This window comes from Pelobates fuscus, chromosome 11 (assembly GCF_036172605.1).
Source record: "Pelobates fuscus isolate aPelFus1 chromosome 11, aPelFus1.pri, whole genome shotgun sequence".
Classification (NCBI taxonomy): Eukaryota; Metazoa; Chordata; class Amphibia; order Anura; family Pelobatidae; genus Pelobates; species Pelobates fuscus.
In genome coordinates this window covers 33158953-33177360 of record NC_086327.1, presented here as the reverse complement: position 1 = coordinate 33177360, position 18408 = coordinate 33158953, and the positions used below count along the sequence as shown (strand labels likewise).

General features: G+C 44.3%; 1 protein-coding gene across 1 annotated transcript in view; it reads left to right on the top strand.

The window, feature by feature from the left end:
- The window catches only part of LOC134577543 (carcinoembryonic antigen-related cell adhesion molecule 16-like), a 344602-nt gene that overhangs the window by 290695 nt on the left and 35499 nt on the right, over positions 1–18408 (top strand). Inside the window, exons 5-6 of the mRNA XM_063436324.1 lie at positions 201–344; positions 2271–2332. Coding sequence (XP_063292394.1) covers positions 201–344; positions 2271–2332 — 206 coding nt within the window. The remainder of the gene's footprint in view (positions 1–200; positions 345–2270; positions 2333–18408) is intronic.

Here is an 18408-nt window from a genome sequence, read left to right as displayed (position 1 = left end):
AAGTGATTTAACTCCTAAATGACAGTGAATTGAGCAGTGAAATTGCAAGGGAATGATCTATACACTAAAACTGCTTTATTTAGCTAAAGTAATTTAGGTGACTATAGTGTTCCTTTAAGAAATAATGTTTTTTTCCATGCAATCATCATTTTTAGCACATGATGTATTTTAAATCTTTATTTACACCGGTTATATGACAGATATGATTGAATCCCTTCCAAAATGCGATGCTGCATCTAGTGTTGGAATCATCTTTGGAAGCATCTTGGGAATTGCACTGATTGTAACTGTCATTGTAGTGCTATGCAAGAAATACTTAGCACTCGTCATTCTCAAAATTCAAGGTAGGGGAGTGGTGATGTTTATGTCACTTAAATGGGATTAGAACAATGAGTTACTGTTGTTTAGTGAGTAGTTGTTGTTATTAATTCTATTGACTTTTCTCTTCTTCAAACAATTTAGAGAACATTTATTGTACTTGGAGATTGCTAGCTAAATGTAAATCTAAACAAACATCTTTCCGTGAATAAAAAAGGAATCAAAGTCAGTGACAAGCATGAAGATTTATATAATTTAGACATAATCAATACAATATGTATAGGAAAGGTGTTATTTATAATGATAAAGGAAGGTTTTTGGTTGTGTAGTTTATTTCCTGTCTTATTCTTCTCCCAATGTCTATATTTTGCCTGAACGTTTATATATTTATATCAGTTTAAAGGGACACTATAGTCACCAACTACAGCGTATTGAATTTGTTCTGGTGAGTATAATCATTACCTTCAGGCTTTTTGCAGTAAACACGGTCTTTTCAGAGAAAATGCGGTGTTTACATTACATCCTAGTGATAACTTCACTTTGCCACTTCTCAGATGGCTATTAGAGGTGCTTCCAGAAGCAGTGCTGCACAATGTGACTGCCATTTATTGTTTCCACCCTCTGTATGGAGAAGCTGGCTTTTACTCATAGAGATGTATTGATTTAATGCATCTCTATGAGGAGATACTGATTGGCCAGGGTTGTGTTTGGCTTGTGCTGGCTCTGTCCCTAATCTGCCTCCTTGACAGTCTCAGCCAATCCTATGGGAAAGCACTGTGATTGGCTCAGAGAATCACTTCAGATGATGTCAGCCAAGCAGGCATATCAGGGGCAGAGCCAGCAACAGCAGACTGGAATACATACTTTGCTATATATAGGGGGTTAAGTGAGGGGGTGCTAGAAGGTAGTTTTAACACTATAGGGTCAGGCATACAGGTTTTGATCCTGATCCTATAGTGTTACTTTAAAAAAATAAGAGTATTTCCATACTACTGCATGATCAATTAAAGGGGCACTCTAAGCACCAAAACAACTTGAGCTTAATGAAGTGGTTTTGATGTTTAGATCATGCAACTTGCTGAAGGAAAAAAAAAAAGTTTATCTTCCGTTATTGCACAGTATTCTTAAAGGGACACTGTAGCCACCAGAAAAACTACAGCTTATTGTACTTGTTCTGGTGAGTAGAATCATTCCCTTCAGACTTTTTGCAGAAAACACAGTCTTTTCAGAGAAAATGCAGTGTTTACATTACAGCACAGTGATAACTCCACTGGCCACTTTTCAGGTGGCTACTAGCAGTGTTTCCTGGGGCCGTGCTGCACACTGTGCTGGCTCTGCCCATGATCTGCCTCCTTGACAGTCTCAGCCAATCCTATGGGGAAGCTGTCTATCACAGAAGCATTGTGATTGGCTCAGACCACCACTTCTGATGTGTCAGCCAAGCAGGCAGATCAGGGGCAGAGGCAGCATGCAGACTTGAATACAAGTGTTTCTGACCCTATAGTGTACCTTTAAGTTAGACTTTCTTATCTCATACTTTTTTAAATTGATCCTGCAGAAGAATTGTGTTTGATAACGTTTAAAGTGAACACACTGTGCTGAAAGATTTGATTAAAAATTATTTTTATTTTCATGGAAACAGAAACAAAAGAGATTTAACTATTGTTGAATGCAGAATAGTGGGAAATGAGAATGCTGGGGTATGAAATGTAAACCAAAACTGCTTCTAGTGAAGGAGAATTTAGACTATTAACAAGATGTGACCTGATATAGTTGTTTAGGACAGTGGTTCCCATACCAATCCTCATGGTCCAAAAACAGTCCAGGATATTTCCCCGTTTCATTCCAATGGAGATATTGACAAAACATGGACTGTTGGTGGGTCTTGAGCACTAGTTTTGGAAACAATGGTTTAGGGTATTATCCTGATCGTGTCTGTGATTAACTTCTAGGAAGCTCCACTAGCACACAAAACCTGCATGCAAAGGCTGTGAGAAACAACAATGTTGAAAAGGTAAGCTGGCTTAAAATATATAGTAAATACCAGACTTCTGCAAGTTGTTGCAAAATAAAAAAAATCAAATTTAATCCAAATTACGACCCATTTTGCAATTTAGAATTGCATTAATTTCCGAATCACTGCAAACCTAATGGATCCATAATTAATCAAATTCTAGATCCATTTGTTTATAATCCATTTGTTTTGATAAGAATAGAAAATGAAGCTTTCTACTACACAACTGTAAGAGAAATATTAAGACAAGGACTTATTTTCTTAATTTTGCTCTTTCAGTTGTTTAGTCAATAGCTCCCTAATGTGGTATCCTTAAATTTGGCAATCCCACAAAAGGATAGCCGAAGGTGCCGTCCTTTCTCCCCAGCGGCAGTGTGTATCCCAGGGAGCCGAAGGTGCCGTCCTTCCTCCCCAGCGGCAGAGTGTCCTGCAGGGAGCAGAGACCGTCGGTCTTACACCCCAGCCACGGGACAAAATATTAAAAGGGGAGACAGTCGGTCCCCCCCTCCACCAGCAGAGAGAGAGTCAGGGAGAGGAGCTTGTCATTCCCTCTCCCCAGCGACAAAAAGTGGGTAAGAGAGATGACCCCCTCTCCCCAGCGGCAGCCTAGCCCACCAAGGGGAGATGATAAGCCCCACACCTGTGCAGAGGGGACAGTGGTCTCTGCACATGCCTCACAGGGGCTAGGGACGGTCGGCCCTGTCCCCCGGCAGCAGGGAGGTTCATCCAAAGGGGAGACCGCCTGTCGTGCCCTCCAGCAGCAGTACTGGGTCCAGAGAGAGGAGCCTACTAACTCCTCTTCACAGCTGGGCTCCAACCAGCCTACTCCAGCTGAAGCGCTGACATCAGGGCAGAGTACCGCTGGTCTCTGCCCCCTCAGCAACCCACAGATCCGAAGTACCCGTAACCCACAAAGCCGTGATGGAACCCCTGAACAAAGACTGGCGGCACGTTTACCCAGGTGCAGTGACTCTTTATTGTGGGTGGGCTGTACTGCTGATTGTGTTCTGTGGGTGGGTTGCTGGACTAACCAGGGAAAGACCGACAGGAGGTCAGATACCCTGTTAGTCTGGATGGTAAAGGGGAGAAGTGTGGCGAAACCAACCTCGCCACTGTGCACTGGAGAAGCCTGGTTGCTCGCCTGCTCCCTTTAGACTATGGCCCTGCAGTTCAAACCTTTATTTTCCCTGCAGAAAGGATTATTCATGCCTTTCTGCCGGGGTGTTCGGTAGATTCAATCTACCGAACAAAGTACCGACCTAGGGACCACCTGGGAACTGGAGTGTGCCGTCAAGTGGCCTTTGTTCATTTGCCGAACACGTGGCAGTGGCCATTTTAGCTCCTGAACGGCCAGCGGTGTTCAGCGCCCAAACTATGGAACTGAAAACAGACACTTAAAGGGACACTCCAGGCACCCAGACCACTTCTGCCTTTTGGAGTGGTCTGGGTGCCAACTCCCGCTACTCCTAACCCTGCAAGTGTAATTATTGCAGTTTTCTATAAACTGCAATAATTACCTTGCAGGGTTAACTCCACCTCTAGTGGCTGTCAACTAGACAGCCACTAGAGGTCACTTCCTCCTTCATAGCACAGGAAACCTGTGCTAGAGCGTCGCTGGACGTCCTCACGCTGTGTGAGGACCTCCAGCGTCACTCATTTCCCCATAGGAAAGCATTGAAACTATTTTTCAATGCTTTCCTATGGGGAGACGTAATGTGCATGCGCTTTAGGTCTCCTCGGCCGGCCCAATTATCTCCAGGGCAGAGAGGAGGGTTTGTAATGCATTGTGGGATTGGTGAAATGTGTAAGTCTGTGATTGGTTCTTGTATCCTTTGTGTCCCAGTCTCCCATCTGGTCCCCTAGGGGAGTGTCCACCAGGTGGGAGACCTGCATAAAAGCCGGGCAGTTAGCCCCAGTAAACCAGATTCTGCTTAACCCTCAAAACAAAGTGTCGTCTCGTTATTGGGGGAATTGGATTGTATGCTGAATGCCAGGAGTGTAACCTTTTCGTATGGTTTTCCTGTTCAGATATTTCCAGGGTTCATCTGTTTTCAGTTCGGGAGATTGGTGCTTACAGTAGCTGCTTGTCTATCTGAAAGGGGAATATCGCCTAAACAGTTTTTAACCTCTGGTGAGCAAAACGGTCCGTTACACTATTCCTTTTATTGAATGTTGGCCCTGCGGACATTTTCCTGTGCCTGGAGTACACAATACTCTAAGTAACTAGGTATGGACATACTTTGTTCGGTATGGGAATAACAGCTGACATGTGAATCACTAAAATTCACCATACGAACAAAGTACCGAATGAACCGGACCACCCTGATGTGTATAATGGATAATTTACCTCCCTGCTTGTGTTTCATTCCCTTGTGCGCACGAATCCGCCGCCATTTCGTCAGTCGAACACGTGGTGGCCACCATCTTAAATCCGCGAACAGCGGTGTTTAGTCGTTGAGTGTCTGGAACTGAAAACGGACACTCGACTAGCCAAACACCGCTAAGACATCCAGGGCTTCAGAAGGCACAGATGGAAACCCATGAACAGCCCGGGGTTCGGTAGGATGAATCCCACGAACTAGGGGATTCATCCGGTTACCGAATGTACTATGGATGTTACATCAATTCGGGACTTTTGGGTCACGAAGGGAGACCGACCGCCAGATTTCATGGAACTATTTTTGGCTACTTTGCCCATGCGGTCGGTCAAAACTTTACCTTCCCATAACTCCCGAACCCCTGGTCTTATCTGGGTGATTTTTGGATATGTTTCTCACCCAGATCAGGGCTACCAGGGGTACCATATGTACGGGCATATTCCACCGATTTGGGGTACGTCTGAACAGGGCCGGACTGGGAACTAAAAGTAGCCCTGGAAAAAAATTCTATACCAGCCTAATAATGCGTCGCGCCAGCATAGTGTGCTGATATAGAGGGTGAAAAAATAACTTGAAATTGAAAACTCTTACTCCAACGAAAGATAGGGCTTCAAAATAAACAAAAGAGCACCTTTATTTTAAGTAGATGTACATTTGCATGTAATCAATGTTTCAGTACAACTACTTGGCCTATTAAGGACATTTTAGTAATGATACTGAAATGCTGAATGTCTGCAGTTGCACAACTAAACAAAAATGAAGTTAGCTTGTTTATTTTGAAGTTCTATGGGTGCGCTCTTCACTTTGAATATGTGATGGTGCATGAGTATGCAACTAGCAACAAGACTGGGCCAATACGTGCTCATTACATATACATTATATATATATATATTTATATATGACATTTATGTGTGTATTATGCATATATTAATGTGTATTACTATATGTGTAAATATTATAGGCATAATTATATGTTACTAATACACACATCAATATATATATATATATGTGTGTATTACTGTCAGGATCACATCAATTTATTTCTATTACCTTTACCTCGTTTAGTGTATCTTGTCTCCAATTGTCTCCTTTTTTTCTCTTACAGCGACCCTTCTGCATTTTTTACTTCATCCCAGTCCCTGTGTGTTTCTTTTTACCCTTCTCCAGCCTCTGTATTTCTCTTTCCCCCAGCCCCTTTTGTGTTGTTCTTAGCCCCAGCCAACAAACCTTCTGTGTCTCTCTTCCCCCTCTCCTCCCTGTGTGTCTCTCTTACCCCTCTGTCTCTTTGTACCCCCAACCCCTGTGTCTCTCAATAACCCATCTGTCTCTTTGTCCCCCCTTCCCTGGTGTCTCTCTATTACCCCACCTGTCTCTGTGTCCCCCCCTTCCCTGGTATCTCTCTATTACCCCACCTGTCTTTTTGTCCCCCCTTCTCCTGTGACTCTCTATTACCCATCTCTTTGCCCCCCAACCCCTATGTCTCTCTATTACCTCTCTGTCTCTTCCCCCCCCTTCCGTGGTGTCTCTCTATTACCCCTCTCTTTATCCCCCCCATCCCCTGTCTCTCTATTACCCTCTGTCTCTTTGCCCCCCCCCTTCCCTGGTGTCTCTCTATTACCCCATCTCTTTGCCCCCCCATCCCCTGTGTTTCTATTACCCCTCTGTCTCTGTGTCCCCCCTTTCCCCTGTGCTTCTATTACCCCTCTATTTGTGTCCCCTTCCCCTCTATTTGTGTCCCCTTCCCCTCTTTTTGTCCCCCCCTTCCCCTCTTTTTCTGTGTACCTGCTGTTACAGGAGGACTGAGGGAGGGGGCGGAGTTAACTACCATGTTCCCTTGCGGTTCCCATAATTCCCAGCATCTACACATCATAGAGTAATCGCTACTCTATGATGTGTAGATACTGGGAATCATGGGAAACGCGAGGGAGCATGGTAGTTAGCTCCGCCCCCTCCCTCAGTCCTCCTGTGCTGACAGCTATGCTGCTGTCAGTATCAGTGAGTGTGCTGCTGGATCGCTAAGGCGGCCGCCCGGCACACTCACTGATACTGACAGCAGCATAGCTGTCAGCACAGGAGATGGGGCCGCCGGCCGCAAGGTGAGTAATCACCTCAGAGTGTGCCGCCGGACCGGCCACCTGGCGGCACCCACATGCGGCCGGCGGGCGCGATATTATTACAATATAGAGAGCAGGGCTCCCTCTCTCTCTTCAGTCCCCCAGGTGCCGCGGCCCACCGGGAAATTTCCCGGTATCCCGGTGGGCCAGTCCGGCCCTGCGTCTGAACAGTGGGGGAAAAATGTGCTGTGTATAATTGTATTAAAGACTAATCTAAGGGGAGGAGATGTGTGGGAGGTAACGTCGCTGGCATTGGATAATGTACTAATTGTGGTGAACTTTAAAGAGAGAAAAATGACTACAGAGTTAGATACATCTAGCCCTGGAGTCAAGCGAAGGACTAAATGGGCAACAAATAATGGGCATAACCCAGAGCAGTAAATAGTAAAGAAGTCCCAGAAGTCAAGGTATTTGGGAGGGAGAGCAAAAGTCCAGCTTCCAAATAACGCTAAACTAAGGGTGTGCCCATATAAGAGGATAATAGTTAAGCTCCCCTGGTGTAAAAAGCAAAATAAATAAATCTTTAATCGAAAAGTAAACAAAGTAATCGTGAAGAGAATGTATAAAATACACTGGGTTGGAGTCTAAAGGTGAGGTCTAGCTTGTTAGACTTCAATGTCAGTATAGAAGGCAGCAGAATAAATACAGTATAAATATCACTGTGGAAGATACTGTGAGGTAATGGGACCGTGCATCCACCTAAAGGTTAGCTTCTCAGTAAGGCATATAGTAAAGGAGTGCCTGCATAGGAAGTTCAGACCAGCTATTCTGGGAAGAGTACACAATTGACAGAGTGTCCTTTCCTGGAGTCTGAGTCAGGACTTAATCCTAATTAGTGAATAATTCTCAAATGCTGTAAAAAAGTACTGATTGCACTGGTGAGAGTGATTGGGATCATAGTATAATACATGGGGTGAAAGAGTGTATCTAAGTTAAATCTTAGTCTTGATTATCCCCCTTGTGTATAGATACCCAAATGTCTCAATTCGCATAGGTAGTAGACAGCTCCAAAGCCCAAATCATAAGGGCTTATGGAAAGAGAATTACAGATAAAGTTGCAACAAAAAGTAAATGTATTGCTCTCTAGTCCGTTGCTTACAATATCCTGGTATCCTGATAATAATAGTCTAAGTAGGGATACAATGTTGCAGTAGTAATAAGCAATTAATTAGAAGAGGTACAAAGAGTGAATATAACAAGAAAAAGGAAACTCAAAAGGCTGGAAAGTGGGGGGGGGGAGGAAAAGACACTCCCGTATCCCACTGCCGAGCCTCCAGAGTATAGAGGTCACCTGGACTGGTTAAAAGGGGGTAACCCTGGAAATTGTAGAAAAAAGGAAGAAAAAAACCCAAAAAGGGATGTCTTATATAAAGACCGCCCAGAGGGTAAATACCCAGTCCAATCTCAACAGTAGTATAGTTGCCAAAAAAATAAAAAAGCCTTTATTGAAATCTATTAAAAACCTGGGTTATCAGTGATGGACAGAATAATATAGGGAGAAATATGTATGGTAGGAACAGGGCTAGTCAGGAGCCTAATAGCCAAAAGGAACCCTCACAAAAAACAGAGGGGATAGAAGGCAATATGTACCCCCATACATAACTCAGGTAACAAAGCAGTAGGAGAGAACAGGGAAAGGGAGAAACACACACTCCCAACCAAACAGTAGTGCTATGCTAATACCCTATCTCCTATAAAACACCTTCATGGGTGTTCTAATCTAAATGCTGTCATAACATCTGAATCCCCAGGTTACACACACGCTAGAAAAACATAAATGAAAAAGGTTCTCAGAGCAAAGTGCTCAAAGAGTATTAAAAACACAGAAGAACCCGACGTACGTTTCGGCGTGACCACACGCCATCCTCAGGGGTATCAGCAGTGAGCAGAAACTGTCCGGGTGGTAAATTTATACCTTAAGCTCATAAGCTTTATTGTAATCACCTGTGATTGTGTCTAAGCTGCTCTGGTCCTCCTGCGAATGGGGCTGTGGGGGTGTGGTGTAACACACCATAGTGTCAGCCCACATTTCTATGTCAGAGGTGGCCAGAACAGAAAGCTGAACACAATCAGGTGGAAGGAAATTAACCCTTTGAGTGCCCCGCCCGGAACAGATATAAATGGATACTTACTATGTCTAAAGTGCAGTATCCATAGCTTAACAATTAACCCTTGGAATGTCCAAATTGTGTCATATAGGTCAAGTATGTGGATTGATTCTTATGGCTGTATTGTGTAGCTATTAGTACAATTAAAGAAACAACTTATAACCGTTGTAAACCAGTAAGGGATAATACAATTAAAGAAACAACTTATAACCGTTGTAAACCAGTAAGGGATAATACAATTAAAGAAACAACTTATAACCGTTGTAAACCAGTAAGGGATAAAATATGTAGGCAAGACTTTTCGCCATTTTAGGCTAAGGATACGTGAACATGTAAATTCTGTCAAGAGACGTTTGGAAACACCCGTCTCAAGGCATTTACATCTACATCACAATCACTCCTCGGCAGGCATCCGGTTCATGGGTCTTGAACATGTACCACAGCCTCCTAGGAAAGGAAACTGGGACCTAAAACTAAGACAAAGAGAGGCGTTTTGGATTTACCATCTCAAAACGCTATCTCCCCTGGGGTTAAATGAAGGGTTTTCATATTCCCCGTTTATTTAAAGTACTGCAATAATTCTGATAATAAATGGTATCTTAAGTTATGCCTGTATATATGTACATATTCTTTATTTATTTCTATTAATATTTGGTGTTCATATGTCCATTCACTTTACTTGTATTATAGGTCTAAGAGTTTAGGGGTCTTTTGTGTTTGCAAAACTAATGGGTTACTATTTACAGTGGCAAAAACAAAAATAATTGTCGGCTTCTGTGTATGATTGCCCATATAGCCATTGCACTTATCCCTTACTGGTTTACAACGGTTATAAGTTGTTTCTTTAATTGTACTAATAGCTACACAATACAGCCATAAGAATCAATCCACATACTTGACCTATATGACACAATTTGGACATTCCAAGGGTTAATTGTTAAGCTATGGATACTGCACTTTAGACATAGTAAGTATCCATTTATATCTGTTCCGGGCGGGGCACTCAAAGGGTTAATTTCCTTCCACCTGATTGTGTTCAGCTTTCTGTTCTGGCCACCTCTGACATAGAAATGTGGGCTGACACTATGGTGTGTTACACCACACCCCCACAGCCCCATTCGCAGGAGGACCAGAGCAGCTTAGACACAATCACAGGTGATTACAATAAAGCTTATGAGCTTAAGGTATAAATTTACCACCCGGACAGTTTCTGCTCACTGCTGATACCCCTGAGGACGGCGTGTGGTCACGCCGAAACGTACGTCGGGTTCTTCTGTGTTTTTAATACTCTTTGAGCACTTTGCTCTGAGCACCTTTTTCATTTATGTTTTTCTAGCGTGTGTGTAACCTGGGGATTCAGATGTTATGACAGCATTTAGATTAGAACACCCATGAAGGTGTTTTATAGGAGATAGGGTATTAGCATAGCACTACTGTTTGGTTGGGAGTGTGTGTTTCTCCCTTTCCCTGTTCTCTCCTACTGCTTTGTTACCTGAGTTATGTATGGGGGTACATATTGCCTTCTATCCCCTCTCCGTTTTTTGTGAGGGTTCCTTTTGGCTATTAGGCTCCTGACTAGCCCTGTTCCTACCATACATATTTCTCCCTATATTATTCTGTCCATCACTGATAACCCAGGTTTTTAATAGATTTCAATAAAGGCTTTTTTATTTTTTTGGCAACTATACTACTGTTGAGATTGGACTGGGTATTTACCCTCTGGGCGGTCTTTATATAAGACATCCCTTTTTGGGTTTTTTTCTTCCTTTTTTTCTACAAAGAGTGAATATATTACTGCTATATTAAAGATAGCTAACCTAGTAGATGGGTCCAAAAAAGGGGTTCCCCTGCCTCCTAAGCAGCAAAAGACGTCTCCCAGACAGACAAGCCAGACACCCACAGTGTTATTAAAAAATAAACCTAAGTCTAGAGTCCTACTCAAATGGTATTGAAGTATCAGCCTAAGCCTATCGTCCTACTCGACGCGCGTTTCAGCGCTATGTGGTGCCTTTGTCAAGAGCGGTAAGGAGATTCCGTGACCGCCGAGATTTTTAAAGGGAATAGTGCCCGCCTCTCCCGTGACGTCATTGGCCAATCGTGTAGCGTCACGTCACGGGAGGGGGAGGGGCCGAGGATTGCTCGAGCCGGCAGGGTTGTCAGCCGTAAAGAATATGTATAATCAGTAAACGTCAGGGACAATGTTCCCTAAATCATTACATATACAGACAGATAGTATATTGATTTTGGAGAGCAAACCCTTCTCTATTGATATCATTTCTGATTAAGAAGTATAATATGAAAACTAATAAATAAATACATATTCGAACTGGAATGATACAATATCTGTACCTAGGTAAGTATATGGTTGCAAATAAAATTCACACTTTTTTAAGTCATTTATATTTGAAACCATGAGGAGTTTTAAAGTGTATAAAGACATTACCAAATGTTGATACTGCTTAAAAATAGAAATATACATATATCAAATAGTTATCAGACAGGGTGAGATGACTATATATATATGGGTCGAAATGGTTATAGGAAAGGAGAAAAAGAAAATCCTTCATTGAGACCTTTTGGACTCAAGGTCTTAAGTTGGTAAATCCAAAAACATTCCCTTTGTCTGAGGAATTTATCATAGTCTCCTCGCCTAGGGTTCTTTTTGACCAATTCCAAGCCACAGAAGCGTAACCCCTTGGGGTCGCTATTGTGGTATTCGCGGAGGTGTCTTGAGATGGGATTTTCAGTTGAATATTTGCATGATCTAATATGTTCCTGTATACGTTTCTGGAGAGGGCGGAATGTTTTGCCTACATATTTTTTATTACATTCACAAGTCAATAGGTATACAGTATCACAGTATCTTCCACAGTGATATTTATACTGTATTTATTCTGCTGCCTTCTATACTGACATTGAAGTCTAACAAGCTAGACCTCACCTTTAAACTCCAACCCAGTGTATTTTTTACATTCTCTTCACGATTACTTTGTTTACTTTTCGATTAAAGATTTATTTATTTTGCTTTTTACACCAGGGGAGCTAAACTATTATCCTCTTATATGGGCACACCCTTAGTTTAGCGTTATTTGGAAGCTGGACTTTTGCTCTCCCTCCCAAATACCTTGACTTCTGGGACATCTTTACTAATTGTGTTGAACCCCTCCCTTGCATGGGAGAATCTCATAAAAGCAGGAATGTTGCTATTAAAAGTTAGTTCTACTCCTGATACTGTGTGTCGTCCAGTGATTGGGAAAGGTGATGGGATACTATTGGATTTTATTGCTGATTGTGCTGGATATTCTCTTGGATTTGTTACTTGTTCCTACATCCTCTTAATATATTGGTGGAGTTAAGCTGTGGGAAATCAGCTCTCCGCTACAGTGTGTAAGGGGGGCTGCGTGTGTAAGGGGGGCTGCGTGTGTAAGGGGGGCTGCGTGTGTAAGGGGGCAGAGCGTGTGTAAGGGGGCAGAGCGTGTGTAAGGGGGCAGAGCGTGTGTAAGGGGGCAGAGCGTGTGTAAGGGGGCAGAGCGTGTGTAAGGGGGCAGAGCGTGTATTGGGGGGCAGTGTGTTTATGGGTGGCAGTGTGTGTAAGGGGGGGCTGTGTGTGTAAGGGGGGGCTGTGTGTGTAAGGGGGGGCTGTGTGTGTAAGGGGGGGCTGTGTGTGTAAGGGGGGGCTGTGTGTGTAAGGGGGGGCTGTGTGTGTAAGGGGGGGCTGTGTGTAAGGGGGGGCTGTGTGTAAGGGGGGGCTGTGTGTAAGGGGGGGCTGTGTGTAAGGGGGGGCTGTGTGTGTAAGGGGGGGCTGTGTGTGTAAGGGGGGGCTGTGTGTGTAAGGGGGGGCTGTGTGTGTAAGGGGGGGCTGTGTGTGTAAGGGGGGCTGTGTGTGTAAGGGGGGGCTGTGTGTGTAAGGGGGGCTGTGTGTGTAAGGGGGGGCTGTGTGTGTAAGGGGGGGCTGTGTGTGTAAGGGGGGGCTGTGTGTGTAAGGGGGGGCTGTGTGTGTAAGGGGGGGCTGTGTGTGTAAGGGGGGGCTGTGTGTGTAAGGGGGGGCTGTGTGTGTGTAAGGGGGGCTGTGTGTGTGTAAGGGGGGCTGTGTGTGTGTAAGGGGGGCTGTGTGTGTGTAAGGGGGGCTGTGTGTGTGTAAGGGGGGCTGTGTGTGTGTAAGGGGGGCTGTGTGTGTGTAAGGGGGGCTGTGTGTGTGTAAGGGGGGCTGTGTGTGTGTAAGGGGGGCTGTGTGTGTAAGGGGGGCTGTGTGTGTAAGGGGGGCTGTGTGTGTAAGGGGGGCTGTGTGTGTGTGTGTAAGGGGGGCTGTGTGTGTGTAAGGGGGGCTGTGTGTGTGTAAGGGGGCTGTGTGTGTAGGGGGGCTGTGTGTGTGTAGGGGGGCTGTGTGTGTGTAGGGGGGCTGTGTGTGTGTAGGGGGGCTGTGTGTGTGTAGGGGGGCTGTGTGTGTGTAGGGGGGCTGTGTGTGTAGGGGGGCTGTGTGTGTAGGGGGGCTGTGTGTGTAGGGGGGCTGTGTGTGTAGGGGGGCTGTGTGTGTAGGGGGGGCTGCGTGTGTAAGGGGGGCTGCGTGTGTAAGGGGGCAGAGCGTGTATTGGGGGGCAGTGTGTTTATGGGTGGCAGTGTGTTTATGGGTGACTGTGTGTGTAAGGGGGGCTGTGTGTGTAAGGGGGGGCTGTGTGTGTAAGGGGGGGCTGTGTGTGTAAGGGGGGGCTGTGTGTGTGTAGGGGGGCTGTGTGTGTGTAGGGGGGCTGTGTGTGTGTAGGGGGGCTGTGTGTGTAAGAGGGGGCTGTATATTTGTGTGTGGTGCAGTGTATGGGGTTGTAGTTTGTGTGAGGGGAAGGGGGGCAGATTAAAGATTTATTTTTTATTTGTATTATTAAATAATTAAATAAATATAGTTAATGTCCCCCCTCCCGTCTTACCTTTGCTGAGGGAGGGTGAGACATTGCTTTATTTCCATCCCTGGTGGTTCTAGTGGTGAGAGTGAACTCTAACCTGCAACTCAGGCTAGAGTTCACTCTCACAAGAACGGAGCGTTGCCATGGTAACCGCGGCAATGCTCCGTGCTCGAGGGAGGAGAACCCGGCAGAGCTGCAGGTAAGAGCTTCCCCGGGTTCTCTCCCTCCCCTGCCAGCCGCCCAGTATGGGCCTGTGTGGGCCGGGAAGGGAGATGTCTGTGAAGGCAAACAGCAGGGCTGGTGCTTGGATAGCACCAGCCCTGCATGGGCCGGCAGGGGAGAGTTTCGGTCTCACTATTTTCTCAGGGGGGGAGCAATTGCCCCGTTGCCCACCCCCTGGATCCGCCAATGACTCGAACTAATGTGTCTATTAGTGTATCACCAAGCTCCCTAATTATAAAACACAGAGTAATGTGCATTGTATATACCAGAGCTCCACTGTAATACATCTCATTATAATATGATGTAATGTTTGTGTTGTCTGTGTATGTGATACGTGTGATGACTGTGTGTGATATGTATGCTATATGTTGGCTGTGTGTGATATTTGTAATGGGTGTATTAACTGTGTGTGATATGCGTGTATTGGTTGTATGTGATATTTGTGCTGGGTTTATTCGCTGTGATAAAAATATGCATTTAGGCCTATGTGTGAATGCAGGTGTATATTTTTGTAGATAAAATAGAAAGGTGAACAGCGCTAAAGATCAGAAATTGTACATACGTTTAGTAGAAATACTGGCCAGCGGAGTAACTTAAAAAAAAAAAAGGAGAAACAAAGATACAAATAATGGTACAGTATGTATGAACGATATAATTCCACAAGAACAAAGGTGTTATATTCACACTCACACTTTGAGGAGCTATATCAGCTCGGTGTTAAGAGCTTGTACGGAATAATCCCAGTCTATGGATTTCTTGAGGTTCCGGATCGTTGGTGAGTTTATAGGTGTAAGTATTCGTTATATGAAAAACAAGAGTAAAATACGCCACATGGTCTAGTACGTAAATATAAAATATTGTAGTAAGAGTAGATGATCCTACTTACATATACTAGAGCAACGACATTCACTGTTGAGAAAGCTTCGGCGAAACGCGTCAAGTGAGGAAGAATTCTGGACTTTTATACAGGACTGGTTTTATAGTGTATTATTCACTTTTTACTTATTGTATTAAAGTATATATAATTTTTATACCATCCAGTCATTTTTTTTTTTGTCCTCCTTCCTATTTAATACTGCTTTGCTGCTATACCTGGGTCCACTATATCCCGAGGTGGGGATTATTCCACCTGAAATTCTCCAAACTAGAGCAGGTCGTTGCTCTAGTATATGTAAGTAGGATCATCTACTCTTACTACAATATTTTATATTTACGTACTAGACCATGTGGCGTATTTTACTCTTGTTTTTCATATAACGAATACTTACACCTATAAACTCACCAACGATCCGGAACCTCAAGAAATACATAGACGGGGATTATTCCGTCCATGCTCTTAACACCGAGCTGATATAGCTCCTCAAAGTGTGAGTGTGAATATAACACCTTTGTTCTTGTGGAATTATATCGTTCATACATACTGTACCATTATTTGTATCTTTGTTTCTCCTTTTTTTTTTTTAAGTTACTCCGCTGGCCAGTATTTCTACTAAACGTATGTACAATTTCTGATCTTTAGCGCTGTTCACCTTTCTATTTTATCTGTCCATTTATCACAAGGTAGAGGGAACACCTTGTTGGTGAACTGCTGCTCACCCTTGAGAAGAGAGCGCTTATTACCCTTTTGCATTGTATATTTTTGTAGAGTTATGTGCACACAGTCCCACAAAGAGATGCACAGTTATACATATACACTGTCAAATCCACCAAATGCACACACACAGGCAGACAGTCACACACACACACACACAGTCATACACACAGACACACACACACACACAGGCAGACAGTCACACGCACACACACTCACAGGCAGACAGTCACACACACAGACAGAGGAAAACAGTCACATAGACACACACAGGCAGACAGTCAAACACACAGACAGCCACATACAGGCAGTCTCACACAGGCAGTCTTACACACACACAGGCAGACAGTCACACATAGTTACCTCTGTTCATTATGGAGGAGTAGAGGCATTATGGAGGAGTGGAGGCAGTCCCTGCTTCCCCAAAAACCTGTACACTGGTTGTTGGGGAAGCAGGGACTTCTTCCTGCTTCCCCTCTAGCAGTTACCCTGCACTTTTAGCTCTGCCCTGTCATCTGTTTAGCCCCGCCTCCGCTGCTCAGTAAGCTCCACCCCACCACAATATTTATAATTTTTTTATAATCACAGTCGGCCATGTGTGAGCTGTGTCGGCCGCATGGCACCCCCTGCTCCCATGGTGTTCTGTGCGGCCGCACATCTCGCACACCCCTAAGACCGGCCCTGGTGTCACTTTACCCCACGCCCTCTAGCACGAAAGCTCATTGTGCAGGGCCCTCAACCCTTCTGTTCCTGTGCGTCCAATTTGTCTTGTTACAACTACATGTTTATTCTTCCACCCATTGGAAAACGCTGCAGAATTTGTTGGTGCTATATAAATAATAACATAATAACAGTAATAATAATAATGTTGTGATGTGCCTGTAGCTACAGAGCACCTGGGCGCTGTGCATCCCATGCACCTGACCAGGATCTGCCCTGTTGAGTGATGAAGGCTGCCTACCATTGCCCTAGGCCATCCCTAACCCTGTTGCAAATTCTATAAGCCTTCTTCAGTCTGGCACCAATTTGTCACGTATTCATCCGCTTATAAAAATGTGGTTAATGACATTTACTGTCCACACAGGAAAAGTTGTGCCGAACAGCAACCACCCTCAGGGACCCCCTCCCTCCCACCGGGCTCTGGGATGAGGAAAGGGTTAAAACTTACCTTTATTCCAGCGTAGGACGGGGAGCTCTCCTCCTCCTCTCCGCCTCCGATCCTCCCTTTCGGCCGAATGCGCATGCATTACAATGCTTTCCTATGGACGCTTGCATGCTCTCACTGTGATTTTCACAGTGAGAATCACGCAAGCGCCTCTAGCGGCTGTCAATGAGACAACAACTAGAGGATTTGGAGGCTGGATTAACCCTATTATAAACATAGCAGGTTCTCTGAAAAAAAAGGGTTAATGCTAGAGGGACCTGGCACCCAGACCACTTCATTAAGCTGAAGTGGTCTGGGTGCCTAGAGTGGTCCTTTAATGCTGAGCAGCAGTTATGCAAATGGTAACCTGGTAACTGCCTTTGGGGTCAGATCAGAGGAGGGGTATTTAGGCCCAGTTTTTATCCTGCTCAGTGCCCTGTCATGGTTTCCCTTGTGGTTGTCCTAGAGCGCATTATTGATTCTGGTAATTCTGGTTATTTGACTTTGGCATTGTTTTTGACTTCCCTGTTTTCTGGCATCCCTGACTCCCGACTTTTCCTTATCGTTGTGTCTCTTTCTGTTTCCCTTGACCTCTGCTATTCCTGACTATCTGACCATTCTAAGGTCCGGTATACGTTACCTATCAGTCCTCTGTGTTACACAATTCTACATGCTGGATCATTCTGTAATCCTGACATTACGACATGGCCATACAGTCAGGTCCATAAATATTGGGACATCAACAAAATTCTAATCTTTTTGGCTCTATACACCACCACAATGGATTTGAAATGAAATTAACAAGATGTGCTTTAACTGCAGACTTTCAGCTTTAATTTGAGGGTATTTACATCCAAATCAGGTGAACGGTGTAGGAATTACAACAGTTTGTATATGTGCCTCCCACTTTTCAAGGGACCAAAAGTAATGGGACAATTGGCTGCTCAGCTGTTTCATGGCCATGTGTGTGTTAATCCCTTATTATCCCATTTACAAGGAGCAGATAAAAGGTCCAGAGTTCATTTCAAGTGTGCTATTTGCATTTGGAATCTGTTGCTGTCAACTCTCAATATGAGATCCAAAGAGCTGTCACTATCAGTGAAGCAAGCCATCATTAGGCTGAATAAACAAAACAAACCCACCAGAGAGATAGCATAAACATTAGGTGTGGCCAAATCAACTGTTTGGAACATCCTTAAAAAGCACCGGTGAGCTTAGCAACACCAAAAGACCCGGAAGACTACGGAAAACAACTGTGGTGCATGGCCGAAGAATTTTACCACATGACAAGAGGCTTCGTATTTTGCATATCTCTCTTTACTAACTCCATACAGCAGTAAAGAAACACATAGAAAAAAGAACCAATCACAGGGGAGCAGGATGTACACAAGGCAATGTGACCTTATCATTTCCTCTTTCTTTACTGCTCCATCAAGCAGACAGGTCAGAGTATTACTCTCCTCCATTACTTTATGTTTCTATTGCCTCTTTGAGGTTGTTTCTGTATTATATATTTTTATATACTTTGCTGTATGTTCTTGCTGTGCTTCTGTACTATGTGCAGCTGTGTTTTTTCTATGTTATTTCATAGATATTATGTAGATTTAATGTTATAGTTATTTCA